The sequence below is a fragment of the Aegilops tauschii genome, chromosome 4 (assembly GCF_002575655.3).
Source record: "Aegilops tauschii subsp. strangulata cultivar AL8/78 chromosome 4, Aet v6.0, whole genome shotgun sequence".
NCBI lineage: Eukaryota > Viridiplantae > Streptophyta > Magnoliopsida > Poales > Poaceae > Aegilops > Aegilops tauschii.
Window position 1 is genome coordinate 522,638,680 of NC_053038.3, and position 25,376 is coordinate 522,664,055.

At 42.9% G+C, this 25,376-nt stretch overlaps 2 protein-coding genes across 2 annotated transcripts; both read right to left on the reverse strand.

Moving 5' to 3' along the window:
• Positions 1-219: 219 nt before the first annotated feature.
• On the reverse strand, positions 220-2,402 carry LOC109782399 (metacaspase-1). Its single transcript, XM_020341026.4, has 5 exons — positions 1,972-2,402; positions 1,554-1,887; positions 965-1,082; positions 682-876; positions 220-598 (listed from the first exon to the last, which is right to left on the reverse strand). The coding sequence occupies exons 1-5, from the start codon at positions 2,303-2,305 to the stop codon at positions 539-541; spliced, it is 1,041 nt and encodes a 346-aa protein (XP_020196615.1). The 5' UTR covers positions 2,306-2,402; the 3' UTR covers positions 220-538.
• A 21,628-nt stretch (positions 2,403-24,030) lies between these two features.
• LOC109782395 (heat stress transcription factor C-2a-like) lies at positions 24,031-25,108 on the reverse strand. The gene has a single exon (XM_020341023.4). It carries the CDS (start codon positions 25,057-25,059, stop codon positions 24,226-24,228), a length of 834 nt encoding a protein of 277 aa, XP_020196612.1. The 5' UTR covers positions 25,060-25,108; the 3' UTR covers positions 24,031-24,225.
• Between the last annotated feature and the right edge of the window lie 268 nt (positions 25,109-25,376).

A 25,376-nucleotide genomic window follows, 5' to 3' on the forward strand; every position in this document is an offset into this window, starting at 1 on the left:
TCTGGTGCACCGATCAATGCGTTGTGTTTGCACAGCCTATTCTACAATCATCAATAAAATTGCTACACACCATTGATTTTTCCAGAAAAAAAGGGAGAAGGCTTGGGGTTCTGAACAATAGGCGACCCTTGAATCTCAGTTTCATCACACTCCACACCACTTGATAACATAGTTTTTCACAATTTGGACTGCTTTTATGTATCACTTTGGGAGGCGACGAAGCATCGAACTTAATTTATTCAACAGGACGAGCATGAGACGACACACAACACCACAACCTTATTACAGTGAGGTATGCACGTAGGTAGACGTGCAATACCGTAGATAACAAGTTCCTGGAGAGCCTTATATGAGCTATGCTCATTCTTGAAGGCATGGTGATAGGTGAGGTGATACTTCACACACATTAGTAGCAAGCATCATAGTTATTTAACCCAGTAGTGTTCGACTATCTCGATACGGTCGATGATTAGCCGATTAGCTAGGTAGTAGTCGTCGATTGCAGCAGCGACGACGAACCCGCGGGCGGGTTCTACTTCTACATGCAGAAGGGCTCACGGTTGATGTCAAACTTGCAAGCAGAAGACATCTGGGGCTCCTGCAGAGTTAACCAAGCGTGTATGTGAGTAAACACTTGCCGTCATTGGTTGTGGAGCAAGAAAATGTGATGGGCTCACTCACCTCCACGCCGCTGAAGTTGGTGACCTTGCTGATGGAGCAGCCGATGGGGCCCTGCAGGTTGCAGTTGCCGGCGCCGGCGCGCATGGTGGTCCTCATGGAGGTGAGCAGGTGGCCGTAGGTGGTACGGGGCTCGCACTCCACTGCTTTGATGAAGCTGTGCGTCAGGGCGCCAATCGTGGCATTGGGCTCAGGCAGCTGCACGCTCGCACACATGCATCAGTGACATACATACATAAATGTAGAAATAAAACACGAAAAGAGATTATGGTTTATGGATGCCGACCACGCTCATCTGGGTCTTTCCGTTGCTGCTGCCACTGATGAGCACGGCCTGGCCTCCGCTGGTACCTTTGCAGGCGCCGTTCAGAGGGCGCTCATCCATCCACCTCAAGCACCCGTACCTGAATTATTTCGAAATTTCGTTTCAGAAATATTTCAGCCACTAGTTATATGTAGTATAACTAGTGTATTTAGTGTATTTCATTCATCTACTAAATGAGGTTCTTATGATACCAAGTTATGATAATTGTGGAGGAGATAGTATCATACACTAGTATCATATGTATGAAACTAGTATATGATACTTTCCATTGTGACCGGCAAAGAACTAGCGGATGGATTATTAAGTTTGTATGTAGTCCTGCCTATGCACTGTAATTAAGCAGATGCATGGGATAGATATGGGAGGGATGGAGTTTAGGGCACTCTAGCAGACCCCCATACTTTATTAAATTTGTTCATTTTTTAGCAGATTTTTAGGGAGTGAAAAACTCAAATTTGGTAGTTGGCTTCTTTTGACTCAAAAGTCAGTTTTGCTCCTTAAATTTGAATTTTGGTGGATCAGCTAGAGATGTCCTTAGTCAGTTACTGACTGCTTGGAGAAGGTGCACCGGTAGGGGAGATCGAGGACGGTGGCACTGTGGCAGGCGTCGACGATGGCGTGGAGCTTGACGCCGTGCACGAGCGGGCGGACAATGGCCTGGTTAATCTCATCGTCCAGGATGGGGCCCTGCTGGAACGAGTCCACGGGGCAGATGGCCTCGTCCATGCCGTCCCGCTCATCGCCGTCGCAGTCGGGGACCTGCGCACCCGCTCCGGAGAACTGGAACACGAGGGAGTCGCCGGAGCTGCACCCCTGCACCAGCCAGTGCATCGCCATGCGGATGTTGGCCTTGGTCGGCTGCCTGCACGGGTCCCTCTCCTCATCTACACCAACAAGAACGTACGCGTAAGCCCAAGAAATCATCATCATCTGGTCACCTCAAACAAGAAAAGATGTTGGATTGGTACCGGTGAGGATGAGGACGCAGTCGTTGGCGAAGCCGAAGCGCTCGGTGAGGATGTACCTCATGCACTTGACGTCGTTGATGGGGCCCCTGAGCTCGCACGCGCGGGTGTTGGTGTACTTGATCCCGACCAGCACCGCGCGCTTCTTGCCGCGGCCACCGCCGAAGTTGGGGATGGGGCGCACCACACTGAGCTGTCGCCCAGCCCCGCCGACGCGGGTCACGCAGCAGCACTGCATGCACTGGACGGCACGGGCGCCAGCCGGCGCGGCGACGCTGGCGCTGCACTGCCTGCAGCGCACCATGGTGGCCGGAGCGGGACCCCTTCCGCAGTTCATGGCTGCCGAGCAATCGGGGGGTGGTCGGGTTCGTTAGCTGAGTGGGTGAGCGCTGCTTGCTTGCTTGCTTGCACTGCCTCAGCCCCTGGCTCCTCCCGGCCTTTATATAGCACCTGGATCAACTAATGATGAGATTTATATATTCAAGTATTCTGTTTCGGAAAAGAAGGGATTGCTATGGTGGAAATGGGCATATATTGTTGTCGATGGAACATTTCTGTTTTTCTGCCTGTTCCTCTCTGCTTTTTCAAGAGAACGCCATTGATGCTATGTATATACTCCAAACCATGAGTGGAAATGGGTACATGATTCTTTATTGCTATCATTATTGTATATGTTCTTCTTTTGTGGGATTCTTCTCTATTTTTTGGGGAAAATTGACACATGACTTCCGTAAAATAATGAGCACATGACTCAGACAAATCTTTAGAAGATTCCCTCGCAAAAAAACATTATATTCAATGGAAGCCCTTAGGCTTAGCGTAATCAAGATCCGTGTCCTGTTAGATGCGCCTGACAGAGCGAAGTGGGTTTTAAGTAAACATGGTGTATTTACTATGAACATGTTCTGGAATTGGAAGAGAGTTAGGAAGCTGAGACTGCAATGGCTTTTGTTTATAGAGCAGGCGAAAGACTATTTCGCGAGATGGTATATATGGAGATTTGTGTGAGTTTTTTGGCGATCACGAAACAATGGGCCACATCTTCTTTTTGTGTCCCCTGGCTAATTATATTTGGATATTGCTGGGGTTGTTTCAGGTATGCTAGAGATATCAAAAAAAATATAGGTATGTTCCAAAAATGAACAGCAGCATTTTCTGGCCGAGCTAGAAAATTTATCATGATAGGAGAAATGGACAACTCGAAGGCCTTGTTTTGGGTTTAGCAACTAACGGCTTAGAAAATTATCAGAGTATACTCCCTACGGTTCACATTAGTTTGTGTATAACCTTCTCCCTTTTTACTCTGTGTTTCCTTTATTTAGCAAAGATTTCCAACTCCGCCCCTTATCTAGTTGTTGTCGTAGCACTGATTGTGTGGATTGTTGAAGTCCTCCTATTTAGCTTGAGAAAAAAGAAATCACCATGTATCATGTCGCGCTTGCTGCTTTCGTGCAGTGAAACTCCCCTCCTTCTCTATGCTAAGTTATCATATAGTTTGCTCGATCTATGTAGCTTAGGAGTGTGTGGTTTGAGTTCTAGGCGGGTTGTGCCCATAGAATTAAGAATTTGTGTTATAATATTTGTGATTCTCTGGTTTCATGAAAGTGAAATCAGGACGGGGGGCTCCTTTTGAGAAAAAAAATGCTCTTTAACATAACTAGATTCATGCCTTTAACATTTCACACATCCCTCAAAAACATAATGGTGGGGGCCCACATCATACTCACAGTTGAAGGCCACAATCATAACTCACATTTTTCGGGAGGCTTCAATGAGAGCGTCTTTCATTGTGTCCCTTTGTAAGCCTACCCAATGATCAATGATAGAGCAAGCATGAAACAAGGAAGAAAGACCATTTTCGTTTATTACAAAACAGTTAATAGCCAAATTTAACAAAAATTAGTAGGAGTTTCAAGAAACCCTGATCAACATTTTACCAATATTCACAAAACTACTGACACGAAGGAAACTAAAGAAGACATGTCGCAAAGACACTTTCACATTCCCCGGAATTTTTTGTTGAAAAGGCACTTGTTACGATCAAAGCTCATCACATCGAGCTAAGCTTTGTTGATCCATGACATTTCCGATGTAGTCTTTAAAACATAGGTTTCTTTGGACATGGCATTTGCTACCTCTTGAGCACTGCGTTGGTTTTCCCTTGAAGAGGAAAGGGTGATGCAGCAAAGTAGCGTAAGTATTTCCCTCAGTTTTTGAGAACCAAGGTATCAATCCAGTAGGAGACCACGCACGAGTCCCTCGCACCTACACAAACGAATAAATCCTCGCAACCAACGCAATAAAGGGGTTGTCAATCCCTTCACGGTCACTTACGAGAGTGAGATTTGATAGATATGATAAGATAATATTTTTGGTATTTGTATGATAAAGATGCAAAGTAAAATAAAAGGTAATAAAAATAGCTAAGTGTTGGAAGATTAATATGATGGAAAATAGACCCGGGGGCCATAGGTTTCACTAGAGGCTTCTCTCGAGAGCATAAGTATTATGGTGGGTAAATAAATTACTGTTGAGCAGTTGACAGAATTGAGCATAGTTATGAGAATATCTAGGTATGATCATGTATATAGGCATCACGTCCGAGACAAATAGATCGACTCCTGCCTACATCTACTACTATTACTCCACACATCGACCGCTATCCAGCATGCATCTAGAGTATTAAGTTCATAAGAACAGAGTAACGCTTTAAGCAAGATGACATGATGTAGAGGGATAAACTCATGCAATATGATATAAACCCCATCTTGTTATCCTCGATGGCAACAATACAATACGTGCCTTGCTGCCCCTACTGTCACTGGGAAAGGACACCGCAAGATTGAACCCAAAGCTAAGCACTTCTCCCATTGCAAGAAAGATCAATCTAGTAGGCCAAACCAAACTGATAATTCGAAGAGACTTGCAAAGATAACCAATCATACATAAAAAGAATTCAGAAGATTCAAATATTGTTCATAGATAAACTTGATCATAAACCCACAATTCATCGGTCTCAACAAACACACCGCAAAAGAAGATTACATCGAATAGATCTCCACAAGAGAGGGGGAGAACATTGTATTGAGATCCAAAAAGAGAGAAGAAGCCATCTAGCTAATAACTATGGACCCGAAGGTCTGAGGTAAACTACTCACACATCATCGGAGAGGCTATGGTGTTGATGCAGAAGCCCTCCGTGATCGATGCCCCCTCCGGCGGAGCTCCGGAAAAGGCCCCAAGATGGGATCTCATGGGTACAGAAGGTTGCGGCGGTGGAATTAGGTTTTTGGCTCCGTATCTGGTAGTTTGGGGGTACGTAGGTATATATAGGAGGAAGAAGTACGTCGGTGGAGCAACGTGGGGCCCACGAGGGTGGAGGGCGCACCCCCCTACCTCGTGCCCTCCTGGTTGATGTCTTGACGTAGGGTCCAAGTCCTCTGGATCACGTTCGTTCCGAAAATCACGTTCCCGAAGGTTTCATTCCGTTTGGACTCCGTTTGATATTCTTTTTCTGCGAAACTCTGAAATAGGCAAACAAACAGCAATTCTGGGCTGGGCCTCCTGTTAATAGGTTAGTCCCAAAAATAATATAAAAATGTATAATAAAGCCCATTGATGTCCAAAACAGAATATAATATAGCATGGAACAATCAAAAATTATAGATACGTTGGAGACGTATCAGCATTATTAACAACATTACCAGGAAAAACATATACGTCGGCAACTTATTTAGTTTATTATACCATTAGTATTAAATTTTCTTGTATTTTAAAAAATTGCAAGAAAGGTGTAATTCACTAGGGTATGGATCAATGATGGAGTCATAAGGCAGAGGAAAACATCAACCACTTGAAAAGCTACTAGAAAATAAACATCTGAAGGAATCCCTCCCCCCCCCCCACCCGCCCCGAATCGCTCCCTTGGGGTGACTCGGGCGGCCCCCAACCCTAGCCCGCCGCCGGGCTCTCCCCTCCTCCCTCCTGACCTTGCTGCCACCGGAGATAGCCGCCAGCAAGCCCGCATGGCGCCGGGTAAGCTGGCGGCGAGGCTTGCCGCTCCTGCCTCGCGCGGAGGGCATGGCGTGCCGGGGTGGCGGCCCCGGTCAAGGTGGGCAGCGCCGTTCCCTGCGGTGGACGGCGGCTGCGGGTGCTCGGCTGGGCTCCTCGGCTTGCTTGGGCGGCGAGGCCCCGGTGGATGGAGCTCGCGGTGGCCGGATTTCCTCCGTTGGTCGGCCTCCAGATCTGAATCGACCAGCTCCAACTCCATCCTCCTCACCTTCTCCCGTTCGATCTCGGCTCCGGTGCGGCCCTGCTCGCCTGATCCGGTACGTGGTTGGCGGTGTTTTGGCGGCGGGGCTCCTGGGACCGGGGGAAACCCTTGGCCTCCGCCGGCGGCCATAACGACGAAGATGCCGCGACGTCAAACTACTTCTTGGATGCTTCATTGAGGTATCCCACCTCCCACCCATCCGCCCCTCATCTAGATGAAAACCTTGATCCTGCTTCGGGACGACGGCGGTGCTACGGCACCATTCCCCTTCCTGAAGGCGTCGTCCTTGTACCGCGGGGTGGATGTCGTGTTTGGGTGTGTTGGTGGCTGCTGTGGCGGCATTGCTCTTCATCAACCTCTCGCCGTGTCGATTTGGTTCGCGTTCCTATCCTCCGGCGCGCGTCTCCTTCGTGGATGTGTGATGGCAACTGAAGTTTCTTGTGGAGCACAATGTGGTCTGTTGCAGCCCCTCCCATGGTACACCTGGTTACCATTTGTGAATTCGGGTTCTTGGGGAACTACTTTGCCTGCCAACGACGTGAAGGTTGTGGCCTCCTACGGCGACGAAGACGGATTTCATTATGCCCAGGTTGTTCATCATGCAGGAGTGGACTTGGGCCTTCTCCTTTCACATTGTTGCTTTCCACAAGTTCGGTGTTTGTCTGGTGCCGGTTGCTTCGGTGGACGAAGACCTTGACTGATCAAGCTTAGTTCTTCAGTTTCATCTTGGTAGCTGCTTGTGTAGTCTTAGGTTTGTGCATTGTCCTGTTTTGCACCTTGTATCGGCCACCTGAGGTTGTTCTGCCTCAGTGTCTTCCTTTACTTTCTTTTTCATGTTGCATTGTATGTGGTTGATCGATGTAATCCTGGCCGGTTGATGGTTTTGTTAATTCAAAGCTGGGCTAGGTTCAAGCCTCCTCTCAGGCTCGGCCGATGCCTTTCATCTAAAAAACTAACATCTAGAGTTACACTTGATGAACTATAATGGGCAATATTTATCCATACTTATTGACTTTTCGCAAGGAAAATCCCCACAAATGGGTATCTTAGAGGATATGCAAGAAGGCCCCTACTAAAGCCCCCCACATGTATGGTTACAAAAGGAATGAGGGTATTTCTGCCCCATGGCCCTGCACCGTCGTGCCTCCCGTCCGTCAGAGCTCCTGTCCCCTGCCAAGGTTTCCATGCCACTAGCATGCATAGTTAAACCTTTCTCGGGCATGACTCAACTCCGTTTGCAATCTCCCCTAATGAAGCTCCGCCAACCGACACTGCCACCGCTTCGCCGTATGCCGGCATTGCCCTACCACATACGTCAGCCGTTGGTTGTTGAGCTCCATAGCCGCTCGTTTCTGTCCTTCCAGCTAATCCAGTAGACGAGCAATGAGAGAGGCGTGAGAAAAATAAGAATCGGTTGAGTAGTTGATGAGCAGGGGGCGGGCATCTATCATGAGAACATGCGGGCCATTTGCAAAGTTCGAGCCTTTTGGGGCTCATAAATGAAGGTTAAGCCCTATTTGACCTAGCTATAGGTGCTCTAAAATTGGGACTATTGCCAGAGATGCGCTTTAGGTGAAAAATCATTAAATCTCCCAAATATTCGGGCCAATTTGTTACTAAGGGTGATACAATCATTTGGCACTCACGGTGTGCAGCTTATTTGTTAGCATTATCAGATTATTTGTTGGTAGAAATTGTGTGTAGGAAGAGTTGACCAGAAGGAATCTGAAGCACTGCGAGAGAAATATCTGAGATGTTCTCTCACCATTGAGAGAAAGAGAGAAATTCCCATATCCATCAGAGAAAAGTTACCCGTGCTCGTTGAAAAACCTAAATGCAATGATTGACAATTAACTGACATCAATCTTCAACCTACCGCTGTAATAATTCAGAGAGAAAACAGAGAGAGGAGGTGAGGAAGTACTTGCGGCCTGCCGGCCATGCTGATATTATATTCCTCCCGATAAGAAGCAAGCAAGGCAAGGAGCGGTGAGCCGGACGAGAAGATAATACGATTCGGATTCGAGCGCCATCATTTGCCGCTTTATAGACCGCTGTGCCTTGCTTTTCTTTTTCTTTTCTGTTGGACAGGAGCCATCCAAGTTGCTCATCGAATTCACTTTCCCCGAGGCAACTGAAGTTGTGAAAACATTTTCAAGAAAATAAAGAAAAAAGCCAGGGATTGTGAGCGCATGTTTGTAGTAGTACAAAATTGCAAACTGCGGTGGCCTCGTGCGGTAGTACAAAAGCAGTTTGGCCATCTCGATTTGGAGTTCACATACTCGGCCAGGCTTTTTAAATTATACTATTCCAAATGTTTACAGGAATCAACACCCCCTGATGGAGAGAGACATCATACCTAGCCAAATATGAGCATCAATATTTGACATTCTCAGGCTGGTCATAATGGTGGTATCTTAGCTACTCCCTCTCTAATGAGTAGTATCGTGCACTTGGGAATAGTAAACACACTAATGTGACATAGAATTGAAGAAGAGAAGAGGGTTAGAGTAACATAGTTAGATACGGTATCATATTAAATGCGATGCTACTTTGTGCCATACATGTCAATAAATAAGATCATCTATGGTACTACTTTATCATACTACGCACTGCACTGTGAAGGTAGTATCATACACTAGTATCATATGCATGATATTAATATATGATACTCCCCACTATGAGTAACCTCAGTTCATGTCTAAGAGCATCTCCAGCCGCGCTCCCAACAAGGCCCCCCAGGCGATTTTTCAGCCGCCGGCGCCGAAAAATCGGCCCAGTCGCGCCCCCAAAGGCCCAATTTTCGCCGGCTCGGGCCGAAATTGGCGCCGGCGGACCCAGACCGAACCCGGCATGCTGGGGGCGCTTGGGGGCGCCGGCCGAATCGTTTTTGGCGCAAAAAACGGCGGGCCCTCCTTGGCAGCGACTCGACTCTTCTCGTCGCTTCGTCATCCTCATCGCCTCGGTTCCCGCGGCGGAGTCAGTGCCAAAGCTGCCGCGCCGGTCAGCCTCCTCCATTGATGCCTCGCGGGCGGCGCAGTGAAGACCAGGCGACGCGCGTCCCTCGCCCGCCACGCGTACACACGGCGGCTCCGCCTATATAAGCCGCCCCCTCCCGCACCGGTGAGACGCACAGACTCTCCACCGCCGACGCCCCCGTTCCTCCCTCTCTTCTCGCCGTTTCCAGTTCACCCGATGGCCGAGCGCTTTCCAGACGATGGCGCGGCGGCCGAACGGCTTCGGCCGCCGCCACCTTCACGAGGACGAAGCTCGGCTTCTCTATGAGGCCGAGTACCCAGTCCCGCCGGACATGCGGGTGCCCCCGGCGTGGAGGATCAACGCCGGCGGGGTCCCAGTGCCACCGCCGAACACAGGGGCGGCGCGTCGTGAGGAGATCGCCCGTATCCGGTCCTCTCTGCTGCTGACGGCGAGGGAAGGGCCGAGGTACAGTCGCGACAGCCCGCTAGAAGAGAGAGAGGGTTAGAGTAGCATAGGTAGATACTGTCTCATATTAAATGCGATGCTACTTTGTCTCATACATGTTAATAAATAAGATCATATATGCGGAAATCCAACTCGGTGCCCAGGCTCATCTGCTCCCGCTCGGAAAAAAATTCAAAACAAATAGTAGAAAAATTCTAAAAATTCTAAAAAAAAAATTGTGTGGTAGATAATTTGATGCGTGAGGTCCGCTCCAAATTTCAACTCATTTGGACATTTGAGCAGCTCTTGGCAGAAAAAAACAAATCGGAGCAGAACAGTGCGTTAACAGTAAACTTTTTTACAGACCCTGAATTTGTCTTTTTTGCCGAGAACTGCTCGGATGTCCAAATGAGTTGAAATTTTTTGTCCGGACCTCACGCATCAAATTATCTACCACCCAACAAAAATTTGGAATTTTTTGAATTTTTCTAGTATTTGTTTTGAATTTTTTTCTGAGCGGGGGTGCAGATGAGCTCGGGAGCAGAAACTCCACACTCTCATATATGGTACTACTCTATAATACTATGCATTGTGGAGGTAGTATCATACACTAGTATCATATGCATGATATTAGTGTATGATATTCCTCACTATGAGTAGCCTCAGTTCATGTCTAAAGATACAAGAACTAAAAGATCTAATTTGCTCATTTATTTCCCTGGCCATGCCTTCATAATTTCCACAGCCTCCATGCTGGATATGCTTCATGACTTGAGAGTCGGTCTGATGATTTTTTAATTCAGCGGACTGGCATCGCATTTGCAAATTTTCTTTTTTTTGGAGAGAGAATGGTTCCAATTGCTATGATTAGACCTTTTCATAGCTTCCCAACCCTGAATTTCACTGTGAGCCAAAAGTTCACACTTACAAGACCTTTCACTAAGACTATCTACAATGGGAGTAATATAGATGGTAAAATCACACATATTTAGATAAAATAAATAATATGGCAAGTAATTAATGAAGAAAGAGATAGTTATTATTAGTATGAGTAACATCACATATATCAAGACAAGATGTGTCTACAGCTTCACAAATGAAGTATTGCATAACACTACACATATATGTTTTTTTCCCATTGTGAAGGTAGTAAAATAGGCTAGTAACATATGCATGTTACTACTCTAAGTTACCCCACTCCCCCGCTGAATTTAACAGTGGCCCCTCCCCTGATCTCCCGCCAACTAAAAAATGACACACAAGCCTGTAAGCTGAGTCCGTGAGATGCCGTTGTATGGGTGGCATTGTTCTGGCCTCTTTGGCACTTATAGCATCCGTTACTAGTCCTTTTTGTAGCGAGCGTCCCATGATGGGAATCGTTGTTATTTAGATAGCCCCGGCAATGTGAGCTTCAGCTTTATGTTTTGAACATGCTTTTCAAACTTATGAACATTTTTTGAAATGCATGAACCAATTTCAAATTCGTGAGTTTTTTCCAAATTTCTGAATATTTTTTAAATCAGTTTTTTATTGAATTAGTGAACAATTTTCGGATTCACAAGTTTTTTCAAAATTAGTGAACTTTTTTCTATTTTGTGAACTTTTTTGAAATATGTGAAAAAAATGCAGATCATGAAGAAAAATCAAATACATGAACTTTTTTTAATTCATGAACAGTTTTTAAATACACACACAATTTTTTTTATTCTTGTTTTTTCTAAGTCCATAAAAATATATTTTTTGAAAATACATAAAAAATATTTCATTATTGGTTTTTAGAAAATGCAGCCAGTTTAGCCGATGTTTTTACATAGCAGCAGCAGCTAAAGCGTACGAACTTACCAGCCAGCGAGCAGAACGATTGCGTGACCCATTGATGCAGCGAGCGACCAATGCTTTTGGTCCACGGCCCGTCTAACCAGTGTGGGCGTCAGCGTGTGTGAAGCGATGAGGAGATCTCACGAGAGCAACTAATCCGCGAGTACTCTATGAAGAGTCCATGCAAGGGTCACTTTTGCTGGGCTAGGAGCATGCCACATGGTGTACTCTCAGCCACTGCCTCGTGTCTTGTGCTTGGCGTTTTCTGCGGATTTTGTTTTTCTTATTTTTCCTGTACTCATTTTCGCTTTTTAGATAATTTTTTTGTTCTTTCGGCTTTCTAGTTTTTCGAGGTTTCCTCAGGTTTTGGAAAAAAATTCTTTTTCAGAAAACAATGCACGAAAAAATGTGTTTTTTTTCTTGTGTGAGAGGCATAGAATTATTTTCTATGGAGGCACGGATCTCCTTCTGAGAGAGGCACAGCCATGCGTCCTAGGAAAGAGATGTTTTTACTTCCATGAGAGACACAAATTACTTTTCGTGGAGGTACGGATTTAAAAAAAAACACATTTTTTTTACTTCTGCGAGAGGCACAAATTTACTTCTCGTGGAGGTATGGATTTACTTTCGCGAGAGGCACAACAGTGCCTCTCGATAAAAGGAAAAAGACATGTTTTCTTTTCTTTACTTTCACGAGAGGCACATATTTACTTCCCACGGAGGCACGGATTTGCTTCCACAAGAGGCACAGTCATGCCTATCGGAAAAGGAAAAAAACAAGTTTTTTTTTCCTTTTGCGAGGTGCACATATTGATTTCTCATGGAGACATGGATTTGCTTCCGCGTAAGACACAACTGTGCCTCTCGGAAAGGAAAAAAATACATTTTATTTTCTTTTCCTTCCGTGAGTTGCACATATTTACTTCTCGTGGAGGCACGGATTTGCTTTCGCGGGAGGCACGAATGAGGGTTTTTTTTCATCTGTGAGAGGCGCAGATTTCGCCTCTCGGAAAAGGAAAAAAATACATTTTATTTTCTTTTCCTTCCGTGAGATGCACAGATTTACTTCTCGTGGAGGCACGGATTTGCTTTCGCGGGAGGCACGAATGAGGTTTTTTTTTTCATCCGTGAGAGGCGCAGATTTCCTTCTTTCAGAAGCATAATTTGCTTCCGCGAGAGACACGGTTTTTCCTCTTCGGAAAGGAAAAATACATGCTCCCGGTTCAATTTCTTTATCCGGTTTTTTTTTGAAAAATCATTGAAACATATCAACATGGGATCTAATTATGAAGATCTCAATACGAGGAATCCAACGGTGAAAACGGTTCGAGATTTGGACGCACGGTTTAAGAGATAAAACGATTTGAATGAACGAATCTACGAAAAAAGGAAATATCCCAGGTTGCGACAAGTGGGGCACTACATGTGCGCCACTTGTCTTGACCTGAAAAGGCAGGAAGAGTATTCCTTAATTAGTGATTTCGATGTCTCACCCTGAGAATCCTATTCCCCGCGTAGGTCAACAAAAATGTGCAACGCCCGCCGCCCCCCCCCCCCCCCCCCACCCCCCCTCCCCCACTCGCTACGTGTTTTGGGCCAGCCCCAGTAGCGGTTATAGAACATACTCAGACTGTCTTTTCGGGTTTTCTTTGGGATTTTTCCAAAAACAATCTTTAATTTTTCATTCTTCATTTTCTTCTCTTTTTCTATTTTTCTGCCTTGTTTTTTATTTAATATTTTCTTTCTCATTTCATGAACATTTTCAAAAGCTGTGTACAATTTTTTGTCATCGAATTAAAAATTTGTTCATCAACAACAAAAAAGTTCATCACTTAAAAAAAACCATTTTTTTTCGAAAATGATCATGATTTTCTTAAACCGAGAATTCAAGAGCTGTTCATCCATTGTAAATTTTGAAATCATGGATATTTTTATGAAATCGAGAACATATTTTCAAATTCATGAACATTTTCTTTGAAATCATGATCAATTTATGAATTCATGAACTTTTCTATTATTCATGAATATTTTTCCATGTTGCAAATATTTTTTGAAATCGTCAACATTTTTCAAAATCCCAAACATAGTTTTGAAGTCACAATTTGTTTAAAAAACAGGCAAACAATTCTTTTTTCAGCCGACGAACATTTATTCAAATCAGTACATTTTTTGAGTTCACGAAGCCTTTTAAAAATCACAAACATTTTTTATATTTACAAACATTTTTCAAATGAACGAATATTGTTTCAAAATCATTAATAGTTTAATTCACAAACATTTTTCAAATTATAGAAGATTTTTTTCAACTAGCGAATATTTTATTGAATATATAATTTTTCAAATTCATGAATATTTTGTAATTCATTTTTTAAATCCTGAATATTTTTAATGAAGAAAAGAAGAAACGGGGGCACACTGCCCCCACATGGCCTGGTGCAATGTCGCGCTTGGATGAGAGAAGGGTGTGTGTTACCGTTACCTCACCCACGGTAGGGGAATAGACTAGTGGAAAAAGTGCTAACCACAACTTTCGTTGGTGGCCCGCCATTTACAACCAACGCCGGCACTATATTTTTCAAATAACTATGGTGTTGGCTTATTTGGTACGACATTAGGTTAGGCATAGTGGTGGTGTTGGAAAACAGGGTAGCGTCAGAAGTTTATGGGATCAACAATTTGTATCAAGCATAATATAGTGCTGTCGTGGAATAGCACGTAACGCCAGTACTATTATATATAGTTGTGTCGTGTTCTTGGTCCCGACGCCAGTATTATTATTTTGTCAATGCCAACATTCTTATATTTTATTTTAAATAGAAATAATGACATTCTTTAAAATATGTACATTGAGACTTTAAATTTACTTTTTCCTTTTTATTTTAAGACTTGAAATATATAGTTTTGAGCCTTCAAATATGTGGTTTGACACTTACAATTTTTATTTTGTTTTTTATGTGGTGATCTTTTTATAGTATATTATAGTTTACTTTTATTAAATTTCTATTATTTTTAAATAGAAATAATGATATTTTTTAAAATATGTGCTTTGAGACTTAAAATTTACTTTTTTCATTTAGTTTAAGACTTGAAATATATAATTTTGAGCCTTCAAATATGTGGTTTGACACTTACAATTTTTTTTCGTTTTAGTTTTGTATGTCGTGATCTTTTTTATAGTATATTATAGTTTACTTTTATTAAATTTCTATTATTTTTAAATAGAAATAATGATATTTTTAAAAATATGTGCTTTGAGACGTAAAATTTACTTTTTTCATTTTAGTTTAAGACTTGAAATATATAATTTTGAGCCTTCAAATATGTGGTTTGACACTTACAATTCTTTTCGTTTAGTTTTTTATGTGGTGATCTTTTTTATAGTATATTATAGTTTGTTTTTATTAAATTTCTATTATTTTTATAAGGAAATAATGAAGTGTTTTAAAATATGTACTTTGAGACTTTAAATTTAATTTTTTACCTTTTTAGTTTAAGACTTGAAATATATAATTTTGAGCCTTCAAATATGTGGTTTGGCACTTCCAATTTTTTTATTTTTAGTTTTTTATGTTGTGATCTTTTTTATAGTATATTATAGTTTACTTTTATTAAATTTCTATTATTTTTAAATGGAAATAATGACATTTTAAAAAATGTACTTTGAGACTTTAATTTTTTTTCTTTTTAGTTTAAGACTTAAAATATATAGTTTGAGCCTTCAAATAGTTTATATAATTTTTTTCTTTTTAGTTTTTTATGTGGTGATTTTTTATAGCATTGGGCCAAGCCCAAGTATTAGGAGGCCGTGGGGGTCAAAACCAGGGCAACGACACCCTCACCCCACTCCCTCTCTCTCCGCTCGTCATCGCCGGCCGCTCTTCCTCTCTCGCCACTCTCTCCCTCTCTCGTCGGTGGTTAGGTAATCTAACGCTCTCTCCCCCTCTCTCCCTCTCTCGCCGCTCGTTGCCCTCCAATTTGATTGGAGTTCATTTCGTTTTGAGCTAGGGTTTCTTCGACGGCGGCGGCGGAAGAGACATCGACCACGGAGAGACGGCGGCCGCGGAAGCGGCGGCGGCGGCGGAAGGCACGGACTGCTAGGGTTTATCGCCTCCATTTTTGTCCCTCGGTGAGTTCATCGCCTCCATCTTCTCCAAATTGAAATTCTTGTTGTATCTTTAACCACCAGAATTCAACAGAAGTTGTGATACAAATTCATCAACATCAAACTGAGTGGTCGATGCTTTGACTGAAGCTATGTACAATTATTATTGTATATTAAACAATCCCCGGTACAATACAATCATTCAAGATTCATAAAATGAACACTATGCCTCTAAATGGAAGTGCTAAGTAAGTCTGAAGATATTAAGCAACATGTGAGCCTCTAAACGGAAGTGATAAGTAGCATCCATGGACATCTTGTATGCATTTTTAGTTGTATGAAATAGAACTAAGGATAAATGAAGATAGCATGTGGTATCATTATCGAGGCCTTTAAGTTTTATGGTAACATGAATGAACATATGACAATGACAGTGGCAGTGGCATTTTGTATCTGCATTTTGCATCAATGATCATCATGTGGATGTTTAGATCAGGGTTCCATTGTTTACTCCCATAAAAGAACGTAATTTCCTTTGTTTACTTGACAAGTTGACATGCCTCTATATAGATCAGTTAGGTTGTAGAATTTGTGTAAGTGTATTAGATCACTTGCCATACTTGCCATACTTTGATTGGCATTATTATCAACTTACTTGTTATTCTTGTTTGATCAGCAGGGCAATATATATTATCAACTTACAAATCATTTTTCAACTTGCAACACATAGCAAAGATGGGCATGGATGCAACTTACTTGTAACTTAATTGTTATTCTTGTTTGACATGTGTGTTTGGTTCTTGTCAGAACTAAGGACATGTGTGTTTGGTTCTTGTCATAATAACCTATATACTTGTCATTATTTTGAAGTTCTAGCCATGCATGAGTAGCTAGAACAGCCACTACCAGTCCTCGTGCAACTTCGCGGCCTATGATGAAGTTGACAAAGGTGAAACGAGCACCAACCAGGTAAGATTATAAAAACATCCATGAGCATTGCAAACACATGCATATATACATATATCATCTAACCATTCTTTATTGATGATTTCAAATATTTGACTTGTCAGGCGTATGTACGAGACCCATCTCCAGAACTGGTCCAGCAACAGCTATCGGTACGTGACGTGGACATGCTCAGCCGTGAGCTTGTCGCGTCAAAGGAGAGTACAATGAAGACACTTAACGAGTTGAATGACTCCCTAAAGAAAGAGAAGGACGATATGATCGACGGGATCTTCGATCTCTGTGATAAGAAATTGAAGCTCATCGACCAGAAGCAGCTACTGGTCACCGAGATCGAGTCTATGAAGGAGATACGGCTCCTAAAGGCCGAGACGGAGAAGCCGAAGACCCGCAAAGTCTATTTCACAAAGGAGGGAGAGAGCAACAGGAACAAGTTGCGTGAGATGAGGATCATTCTTCACCGTAGCTAGTTAGCGTGCGGATTACAAGTTGCGTGAGGTCGATGACGATACTTTTGCTTGTATAGAGCTAGCCACCGGATAACTTTTGCTTGTAGGTAGTAGCAAGCTAGTTACTGAAAACTGTAGTAATAGCTGGGTATATATTGTGGATTTGAGACTTACCACTACAAGTTTAAATGGCTGGACATATACTAATCGCTGGGTATATTTTTTTATTGCCAAAAAATATAAATTGCTGGCGTTGCCTCACAATAAACGCCATAGATAACACAATATATTGCTGGCATTAGCCAGGTGGCACGCCGTCCATACTAAAAATATTGTTGACGTGTCTGCCAACGCCACCACTCAACTGTTTTCATTGGCGCCATATTGATGGCGTTGGGTCTCTACGCCAGCAAGGCACTTTTTGCCACGCCATAGCTAGGCTTTTTTTTCCACTAGTGATAGGAGCTCCCGTCTCATGGTATTGGATGACGAACATGCACTCGCCTTCACTCTGATGCAAATCGGACCGACGCAATAACGTTTTCAACCGGTTTAAGGGACATTTTATGGAAGTGTATTGACTGCTTTGTGGAATTTTCCGTCTGGTTTCAGTAAGGTTTTATCCGATTTTATTTTTCTTTTTTTCCTTTTTTTTGGTTTCTCATTGGTTTTTCTTTTTTGTATTAGATGTATTTTTTCTGTTTATCTTTTTGTTTCGTCTCCCTTTTTCTTTCTAAAATTCATGAATTTTTTTATTAACAAATTTTTATGTATCATGAACTTTTGTTAAAAATGTATGAACTTTCTTTAAATAACGATCAACATTTTTAACATAAACGTTGAACATTTTGTGAATAAATGCAAAATAGTTTTCATATACATGTTGAACATTTTTTATATGCATTTTTTCTTGAAGACCTCCTCGCCATCGATGCTAGCATGCCGCGAGCGTCACTCATAATCTCGTGAAACACAAACGGCTCCAGATTACCGAATGAAAATGCTGATCTTGCCGAACACAAACAAGGAGATTCTTGTTGCTGCCGTTACTTAATAGTTATCATGCTATTTCTTCGGGTTCTACTTATATTTTTTGAAGTAAACTAATAATCTAAATTGAGCGTCGAAAGCAACATATTTTTAACATGATCTAATTTTGAATTGTTACTTTTTTCCGGCAGAGAGGCCTAAGATCTTACATTAAAGAATCACATATTCATAGAAACACAATCTCACAGAAAAATATCATACATACAAATCCTGAGCTGTGCCGAAGCCTTCTTCCTCCTGCATCCATCGACGATAAATCGCCGCCCTGTAGAAGATAACACCGAAAAGGGTATGCATATACTCAAAAACCACACGCCCTCCAAACAGATTCACCGTAGACAGGGCCGGCCCTGAGGGGGGCAGGGGGCTGGCCGCCCCAGGCCCCCACAATCCAGGGGCCCCCACCCAGGTATGCAACAACTAAGCCTAGATTCGTTATGGGCCTACGTCAGGGAAAAAAATGAAAGGGCTTCACACGAGGGCAGCAAGCAGCAGGCTGATCGGCCCATCCCAGCTATTGATTCAGCCGGGAGCGAGTCCTTCACGTGAAAAATGGAGCGATCTACGCAAGCCTTTCCAATTCCATCAAGGTAATCAGGCAGGCGCAACTATTCGAGCCCTAAGCCGCCGCCGCCCGACGTTCGTACTGGTATTGCCGCCTCCTCCCTCATGCGTCCTGGTAATTTCCTTCCTAATTAGCTGCCGATTTCAATTCCTAGGGCCCCCATCTGTAATTATGTATAGGCAGTAGAAATACGTCGAATCTAGTTTGCCGCTGATTTCAATTCCACAGACACCCATCTGCAATTCTATGTTGGCACTTGGCACACACACTGAATCAACCATCAGGTAGTAATATCATATTGCCGTTCCTTGATGCATAAGCCGGTAAAGTTCACCAATTGATGCAACATTTTTTTTCCAGCATTGTGCGTTATCATGTCGTAAGTTTGCGATGGTTGCCATAGAGGAAGAGCAGTAACCTATTGGGAATTCCAAAAATGACCAGGGAGAGCAGAAACCTATTGATCATAAGTTTGCGATGGTTGCCATAGAGGAAGAGCAGTAACCTACTCGGAATTCAGAATATGACCAGGGAGAAGAAAATGTCGACACCAACATCGGCGGTAACAATGTAAGCGGCTTCGAGAATGTAACTAATTCATCAGATGAACACGTATAGTCTGTTAATCTTGATGAACAACATGTTCATACTCCTAATGTTTATGATCCAAGCAATTGGGACAATCTTGATACTAAAGCAAGAGACATTTTAGTTGAAAAAGGCCGTGAGAGAGGAAAAAAAGAATACCATGTAGATGAAGAGAAATTAAGCAATGGGGAGAAACATGATAGAAAGTGGCTAGTTTATTCAAAAGATCTTGACAAAGTTTTTTGCTTCTGTTGTAAGATCTTCTATTATAGTGTCTGCTATGGTGATTTTCGAGCATTTCAAAGAAGTTGATTGCTATTCTAATATCTCCATTGCTTATCGCATCTTATTTACTGTGCACGTCACGGTCGCATCGCCCGAAAGAAGCTTTTCGAAGCTGAAATTATTGAAGAATTATTTGAGGTCAACAATGACTTAGGAGAGGTTGTATGGCTTTGCTGCATTTTGCATCGAGAAGAAATTATTGGATGAGATTGATATGGACCCTATCATAAGTGACTTTGCATCGAGGAACGTAGAAGAACATTTTAAGGTAATATGTATAAATTGTTTGATTCGCATTCTGATTTTGAATTCATTTAATTGCTATTGATAATATTTCATATATACATATTTCATTGTTATTATTATGATGTCTATATTAAGGGCCCCGAGTTTTAGTTTCGCCACGGGCCCCCAAAATCTCAGGACCGGCCCTGACCGTAGACTAAAACCAATGGATCCAGGAAGATCCGAAGAAAGACACACCTCCACACACCCCTCTGTTGGTGCTAAAGCGCACCAACGAAACAGTGAGGACATTATGCCTACAAATGGACAACGTCGCCCCAACCAAGACACATAGACTACCTAAATAAGGTGCTGCTAGACGCCAGATCTGGGCCTGAGGACCTCCATATTGTTGTTGTTGCCATGCGGGTTTTGCCCAATGATGCGCTCTGGTGGCTAAAAGAAGGGAAGAAGCATGGTTGGTTACTAGGGTTTCTTTTCCCAAAATCGCCCGACTAGGGATTTTTCACTTCTTGGTGTGGTATGTTTGCTCGCCGTTGTTAGTAGTTTGTTATGTGTAGTATGTTAGAAAAAAGATTGCTTTACACAATTACCATATTTACTTGTTCTTGATCGTTTCGATTCGGGGAAGACCCATCATGTCCGGTATAAACAAACAATCTAAAGTTAGGGTGTGTTCATAGACATGGATCATTAATTTCCGAGTCTCAAACTAGCATCGTGAACACCCCAACCCTCAATCAATACATTGTTTTGTCACCAAAAAGTCAGTTCCTAGACCCGGACAACCCTGATTCATGCCACATGACATTTTTTTACCGAAGTAGCATGATTCGTAACAAGTGGTGTTTGCACGAAAGTATCAAAAGGAAGAACATATAGTTTGTAGCTTCCCTTGGTCACATATTAGTTCGCCACAAAGTACTCCTACCACGTGGCCTAAAACAGAAACAAAAAGCCCTACAACACACAGTACACAAATGTTTCGAAGGAGATAGATACACCAGTTGAAAGTTATGTTTCTGTCTGGTTTTAGGAAGGTTCTATCCGGTATATTGCGTGACAGAACAAGCGCCCGCCTTCACTCTGATGCTAATTGGGCTGGCCCAATATGGTTTGCAGAATGTTTGTCTCGTTTTAGTAGTGTTCTATCCGGTTTTTTCTTTCTTTTCTTTATCTGTTTCTTCCATTGGCTTTTCTATTTTATGACTAGTTTTTCCTAAAAATCGATTATATGTTTTTCCATTTTCCCTTTTGTTCCTGTTTTTTTTTTTGGAAATTCCTGATTTTTAAATTCACCAGGATTTAGTCTATGAACATTTTTTGATATGTCACGAATTTTTTTCGAAAATTACACAAACAAAATTTGCGTTTCATGACCTTTTAAAAAATATGAATATTTTATGATACACATCAAGATTTTTCAAATACATGATGAACATTTTCTACACACTAAACATTTTCTTATACACGTTTAACATTATTTCCATGAAAGTTTGATTAAACACGTGGACATTTTTTACATGTTATGGAAAAAAATTAATGGCACATTTTTGAGAAATTTGTGGCAATTTTAAATGTCATGACCATTTTTTTAATGAATGAGCATTTATTAAAAAAGTGAGTCAATTTTATTATATTGTATGATTTTGTTTCAAAATTTTCAAACAATACTTTTAATACATGTGCACATTTATTAATGTTATAAAGCTTTTTAAAATTGTGTGAACATTTTTCTTAAATTGCGCAACTGATTTGTTTGCATTTCATGAACATTTTCTACCCATGGTGAACATTTTTCTACCCGCGATGAATAGGTTGGAAGCTTTCTCACAAAAAAATGTATACAGTTTTTACATATCAAAAATAAAAAGCAATAAAACTAAAAGAAACAGATCTTTCACAACAGGACATGCAAATAAGGACATATGCTTCTTCCTGCACTAGGATGGCCCATTTAGATGGTGCTGGAGGCTAGCCTTTTTTTTGCGGGGTGGCTAGCCTTAGTCTCGCTTATTGCGAGACTTTGACAACGGGTAAGCTTAGGCCCAAGCCCCCAACATTTATTATGTGCGCAGTTGATGCAGTAGCCGTCAAGCCCATCGTTCGGCAAGTATGATTTTCCGCAAATATTCTGGAAAGATCCGGTCTAGTTCTATATAAATACTGATGAGGGATAGGATCAAAATTGAAGTAAGTTGTCATGATTCAAGCAATGGACATATAATTTATAGACTTTCCCAAGAGTCGAAGGGTAGTGAAGATTTGAAGGATACTAAAGATTCAAATGATTTCTATCAGGTGCATAAAAATAAAATCAAGATGCCATTGACGGCGCTAGAGATGTTAAGGCCTCATTTGGTTTATAGGATAGGAATAGGAAGTTGTATAAAATAAGATGACATGTATCTCAAATCTTATGAGCAGGGATAGGAAAAGAGATGGCATTTGGTTCACATCATAGGAATTTTTTTCATTGAGTCTAGGCTAATATTTATTTTTTCTTTGAAATGTGGAGGATAGGAACTAATCCTATATAGGAATAGGAATCCTATGAACCAAAGAGCTCTAAAGGAAAAATTCTTATAAAAATCCTATCCTAAAAAATTCGTATGAAATTACTCCAAACCAAAGAAACCCTAAGTTTAGACTTTACAGTGTTTTGATGTGACATTCGAGTTTTGTCAGTAATTTTTTTGCGGGCACAATATTTTTTGTTGGTTGCTTTTAGTTTAGTTTCTTTGATTTGGTCTAATATTCTTATATGATTGGTTTTAGTTTAGTTTCTTTGATCGGGTATAACGTTTGGCTCCTTAATTTCTTTTGTACAAGCTGCCTTTATTACAGCAAGATACATTATAAAATGTGTTCTGATGTTCCATGACGCCCTCAATTTCATTTACGCTAAAGGGAAAGATCTATGTTTTTCAAAGGCAAATGAGAAGATGAAGTGGCCTTGTTTATTCATAAGTTGTTTCTAAAAGGATTTCATGATAAATCAAATGACTGCATTATGAAAAATGAAAGAGATCACCAAGCACCCTGATTCATGACCAGCGGTGTTTGCACTGTATGAAAGCACCGAAAGGCTATTTCAAAGAAAAAAAGGACCGAAAGATTAGCATTTATAAATACACTTTGTGAACGTGTTTTTAACACTACAATCACAGCCGCTCATACACACACATACTTATTCTTATGAACACACACTCACACCTATCTCTATGAGCACCTCCTACGAGAACGTCTTCTCTCTCTCACTGAATATTGAACGAACGTCGACGAAAAGACTGAAATAAAATCAAAAAAACACGTACACCAGTGTTAAGTTTAGAACTAAATAAAACCCTGAGCTGGTTCCAACAAAAGACCAAACCAAACCATGTGAGCGCTCAGTTCTCTATAGCATCCCTTGTTCACAAAGTAGAGATGCAACCGTTGAGTTAGTATGTCAGTCCATGTCTCTAAATATCCATTTCAGGAGAGCGCTAGCCGGCAACCGTTGGAAAGCTTGGCTCCATCTTGTGAGAAGATTGATGGATGTTCAACTCTCTCAACGTCCGGATTAATTGTGTTGGAAGCTTACTAGGAATGAAGAATTTATGGTTAAATCCATGTGTTTGGATGTTATTAATTCTAGCTCTATTCCTACTTCGAAACATGTTTGGCATGTCAAAGTTTCCTTAAGAGTTAAAGTGTTTATATGGTTTGTACATAAACAAGTCATTTTAACTAAGAATAACTTGATTAAATGCAATTGGAATGGATCCACTAGATGTAGCTTCTGTGACCGGGATGAAACAATGAAACACCTCTTTCTCGATTGCCCTTTAGCAAAGATTCTTTGGCAATCAGTTAAGATAGCTTCAATATTACTCCTTTGAATAATATTAACACGTTATTTGGGACATGGTTGGATGGGATTGAGCTCCAAACAGCGAGACACATTCGTGTAGGAGTATGTGCTTTATTATGGGCTATCTGGAATTACATAAATGATTTGGTTTTTAGCAGAACAACAAATACTCATTTTTTGCAGGTTATCTTCCGAGCCACTGCGTTGATCCGTATGTGATCGTTACTCACTTCGACGAAGGGCAGGAAGCGTTTGGTTACTGGATCTATCCGATGAGAGATGGTAGCACGGAATATTTTCAACCGGTTTGGATAACGGTCATGTAATAGGATATGCAATTAGTTTTCCTATCCTTCTTTTGCCAGCCGGTTGTGGCTTTTATTTTTATTCCTTAGCTCTTTGTGAGCAGCTTTTGAGATTTTAAGACTATTATTGACCCTATTTTCTTGCTAATAAAGATGGCCGTATGCCGGGGATGTCCCCCTTTTCTAAAAAAACAAAGTAGTTTGCCACAAAGTACGCCTACCGCGCCATCTAGAAAAACAAAAACTCTCTATGTATTACGTACAGTACACAGACGTGTCGGCGGACAGCCGGAGATAGCAACACGAGCCGAACCAACAGGCAGGTACTTGATCAGTAGCCGCTGTCCACACTGAAAGCGTACGGCGGGTCGTCCACCACCGGCACGTCGCTGAACCCGTCGTCTCCGGTGTAGAACCCAGTGAAGTCGACCCTGGGTTCCCGCACGAAGGCCTCCTGCCGGTTGATGCCGCGCAACATCCCGTCGCCGTCGGCGCGCATCTTCTTCTTGCCCACCTGGACCTCCCCGTCGAGAAGCAGCCGCGGCCTCTTGGCGTCCGTGCGCTCGCCTGGGAATAATCCGGCGTCGCTACCCGAGTTGCCTACGAGGCGGCGCAGCACGTCGGGGTCGCCCACTACCTTGAGGAGGAAGGCGAGCATCAGCTTGGGCCGGCGCTCGGCGTCCTGCACCCGGCGCCACATCGCCGCCAAGCGGTCCTCGGTGGCCCGCTGCTCCTCCTTCAGCCGGATCACCTCCATGGCTAGCATCTTGCTGCTGATGTCTTCATCCTCCTCGTCGGCGTCTTCCTTGCCACGCTTGCCGCCGCTCCGGCGCCGGACGATGCGGGGCAGGAGGTGCGTCTGGCCGCGGAGGAAGCAGGCGTGCGCGAACTCCCAGCGGTCCGGGTCCACCTTGCGGAAGCCGTAGGTGTTGAGCTGCCGGACGAAGCTGGAGAAGTTGGCGTGCTTGAAGTGGGCCGGGAGCAGCGCGCGCGAGAAGGCGAAGGGGTCGGCGACGACGAAGCTGTTGCTGGCCGGCCCCCACGCGACCACGGCGTCCGTCGCCGGGTCGTCCACCATCGCGTACGTCTTAGCCACGAACGGCGCCACCATGCCACCGTCGCCGTCACCGCTCCCCGAGCACCCAATGCCGCCGCCGCTGCTCATTTTTCACTCGCGATTGGTCTAGTGCCACGAATGAGGAATGACTTGTGATGTGAGAGTGGGAGCCGAGCTATACATATACTCGAGGGACGTGCACGCGCAGGGAGGCCGCCTGATGGACAGCTGCCAAGTACGAGTGGACGCGTGTCCGCGCCGGGGAGCCCTGCGTGGCGTCCCGTCGTCAGGCCAAAACATCGATCTTGATACGTGTCGCTCCCCGACGATGAATCAGCCCGCTGTCAACTGTCAGCCTCCTTACTTTTAATCGAAAGCCGCCCTGTCAACATCTGCATACGTTAGTTAACTACTAATTGTGGAGC

Coding starts and splice junctions, on each gene's coding strand:
- LOC109782399 (XM_020341026.4), bottom strand. CDS start 2,305: ATGAACTGCGGAAGGGGTCCCGCTCCGGCCACCATGGTGCGCTGCAGG. Junction 1,888..1,971: donor CTGCGTCCTCATCCTCACCG/GTACCAATCCAA, acceptor TTGTTGGTGTAG/ATGAGGAGAGGGACCCGTGC. Junction 877..964: donor GAAAGACCCAGATGAGCGTG/GTCGGCATCCAT, acceptor GCGAGCGTGCAG/CTGCCTGAGCCCAATGCCAC.
- LOC109782395 (XM_020341023.4), bottom strand. CDS start 25,059: ATGAGCAGCGGCGGCGGCATTGGGTGCTCGGGGAGCGGTGACGGCGAC.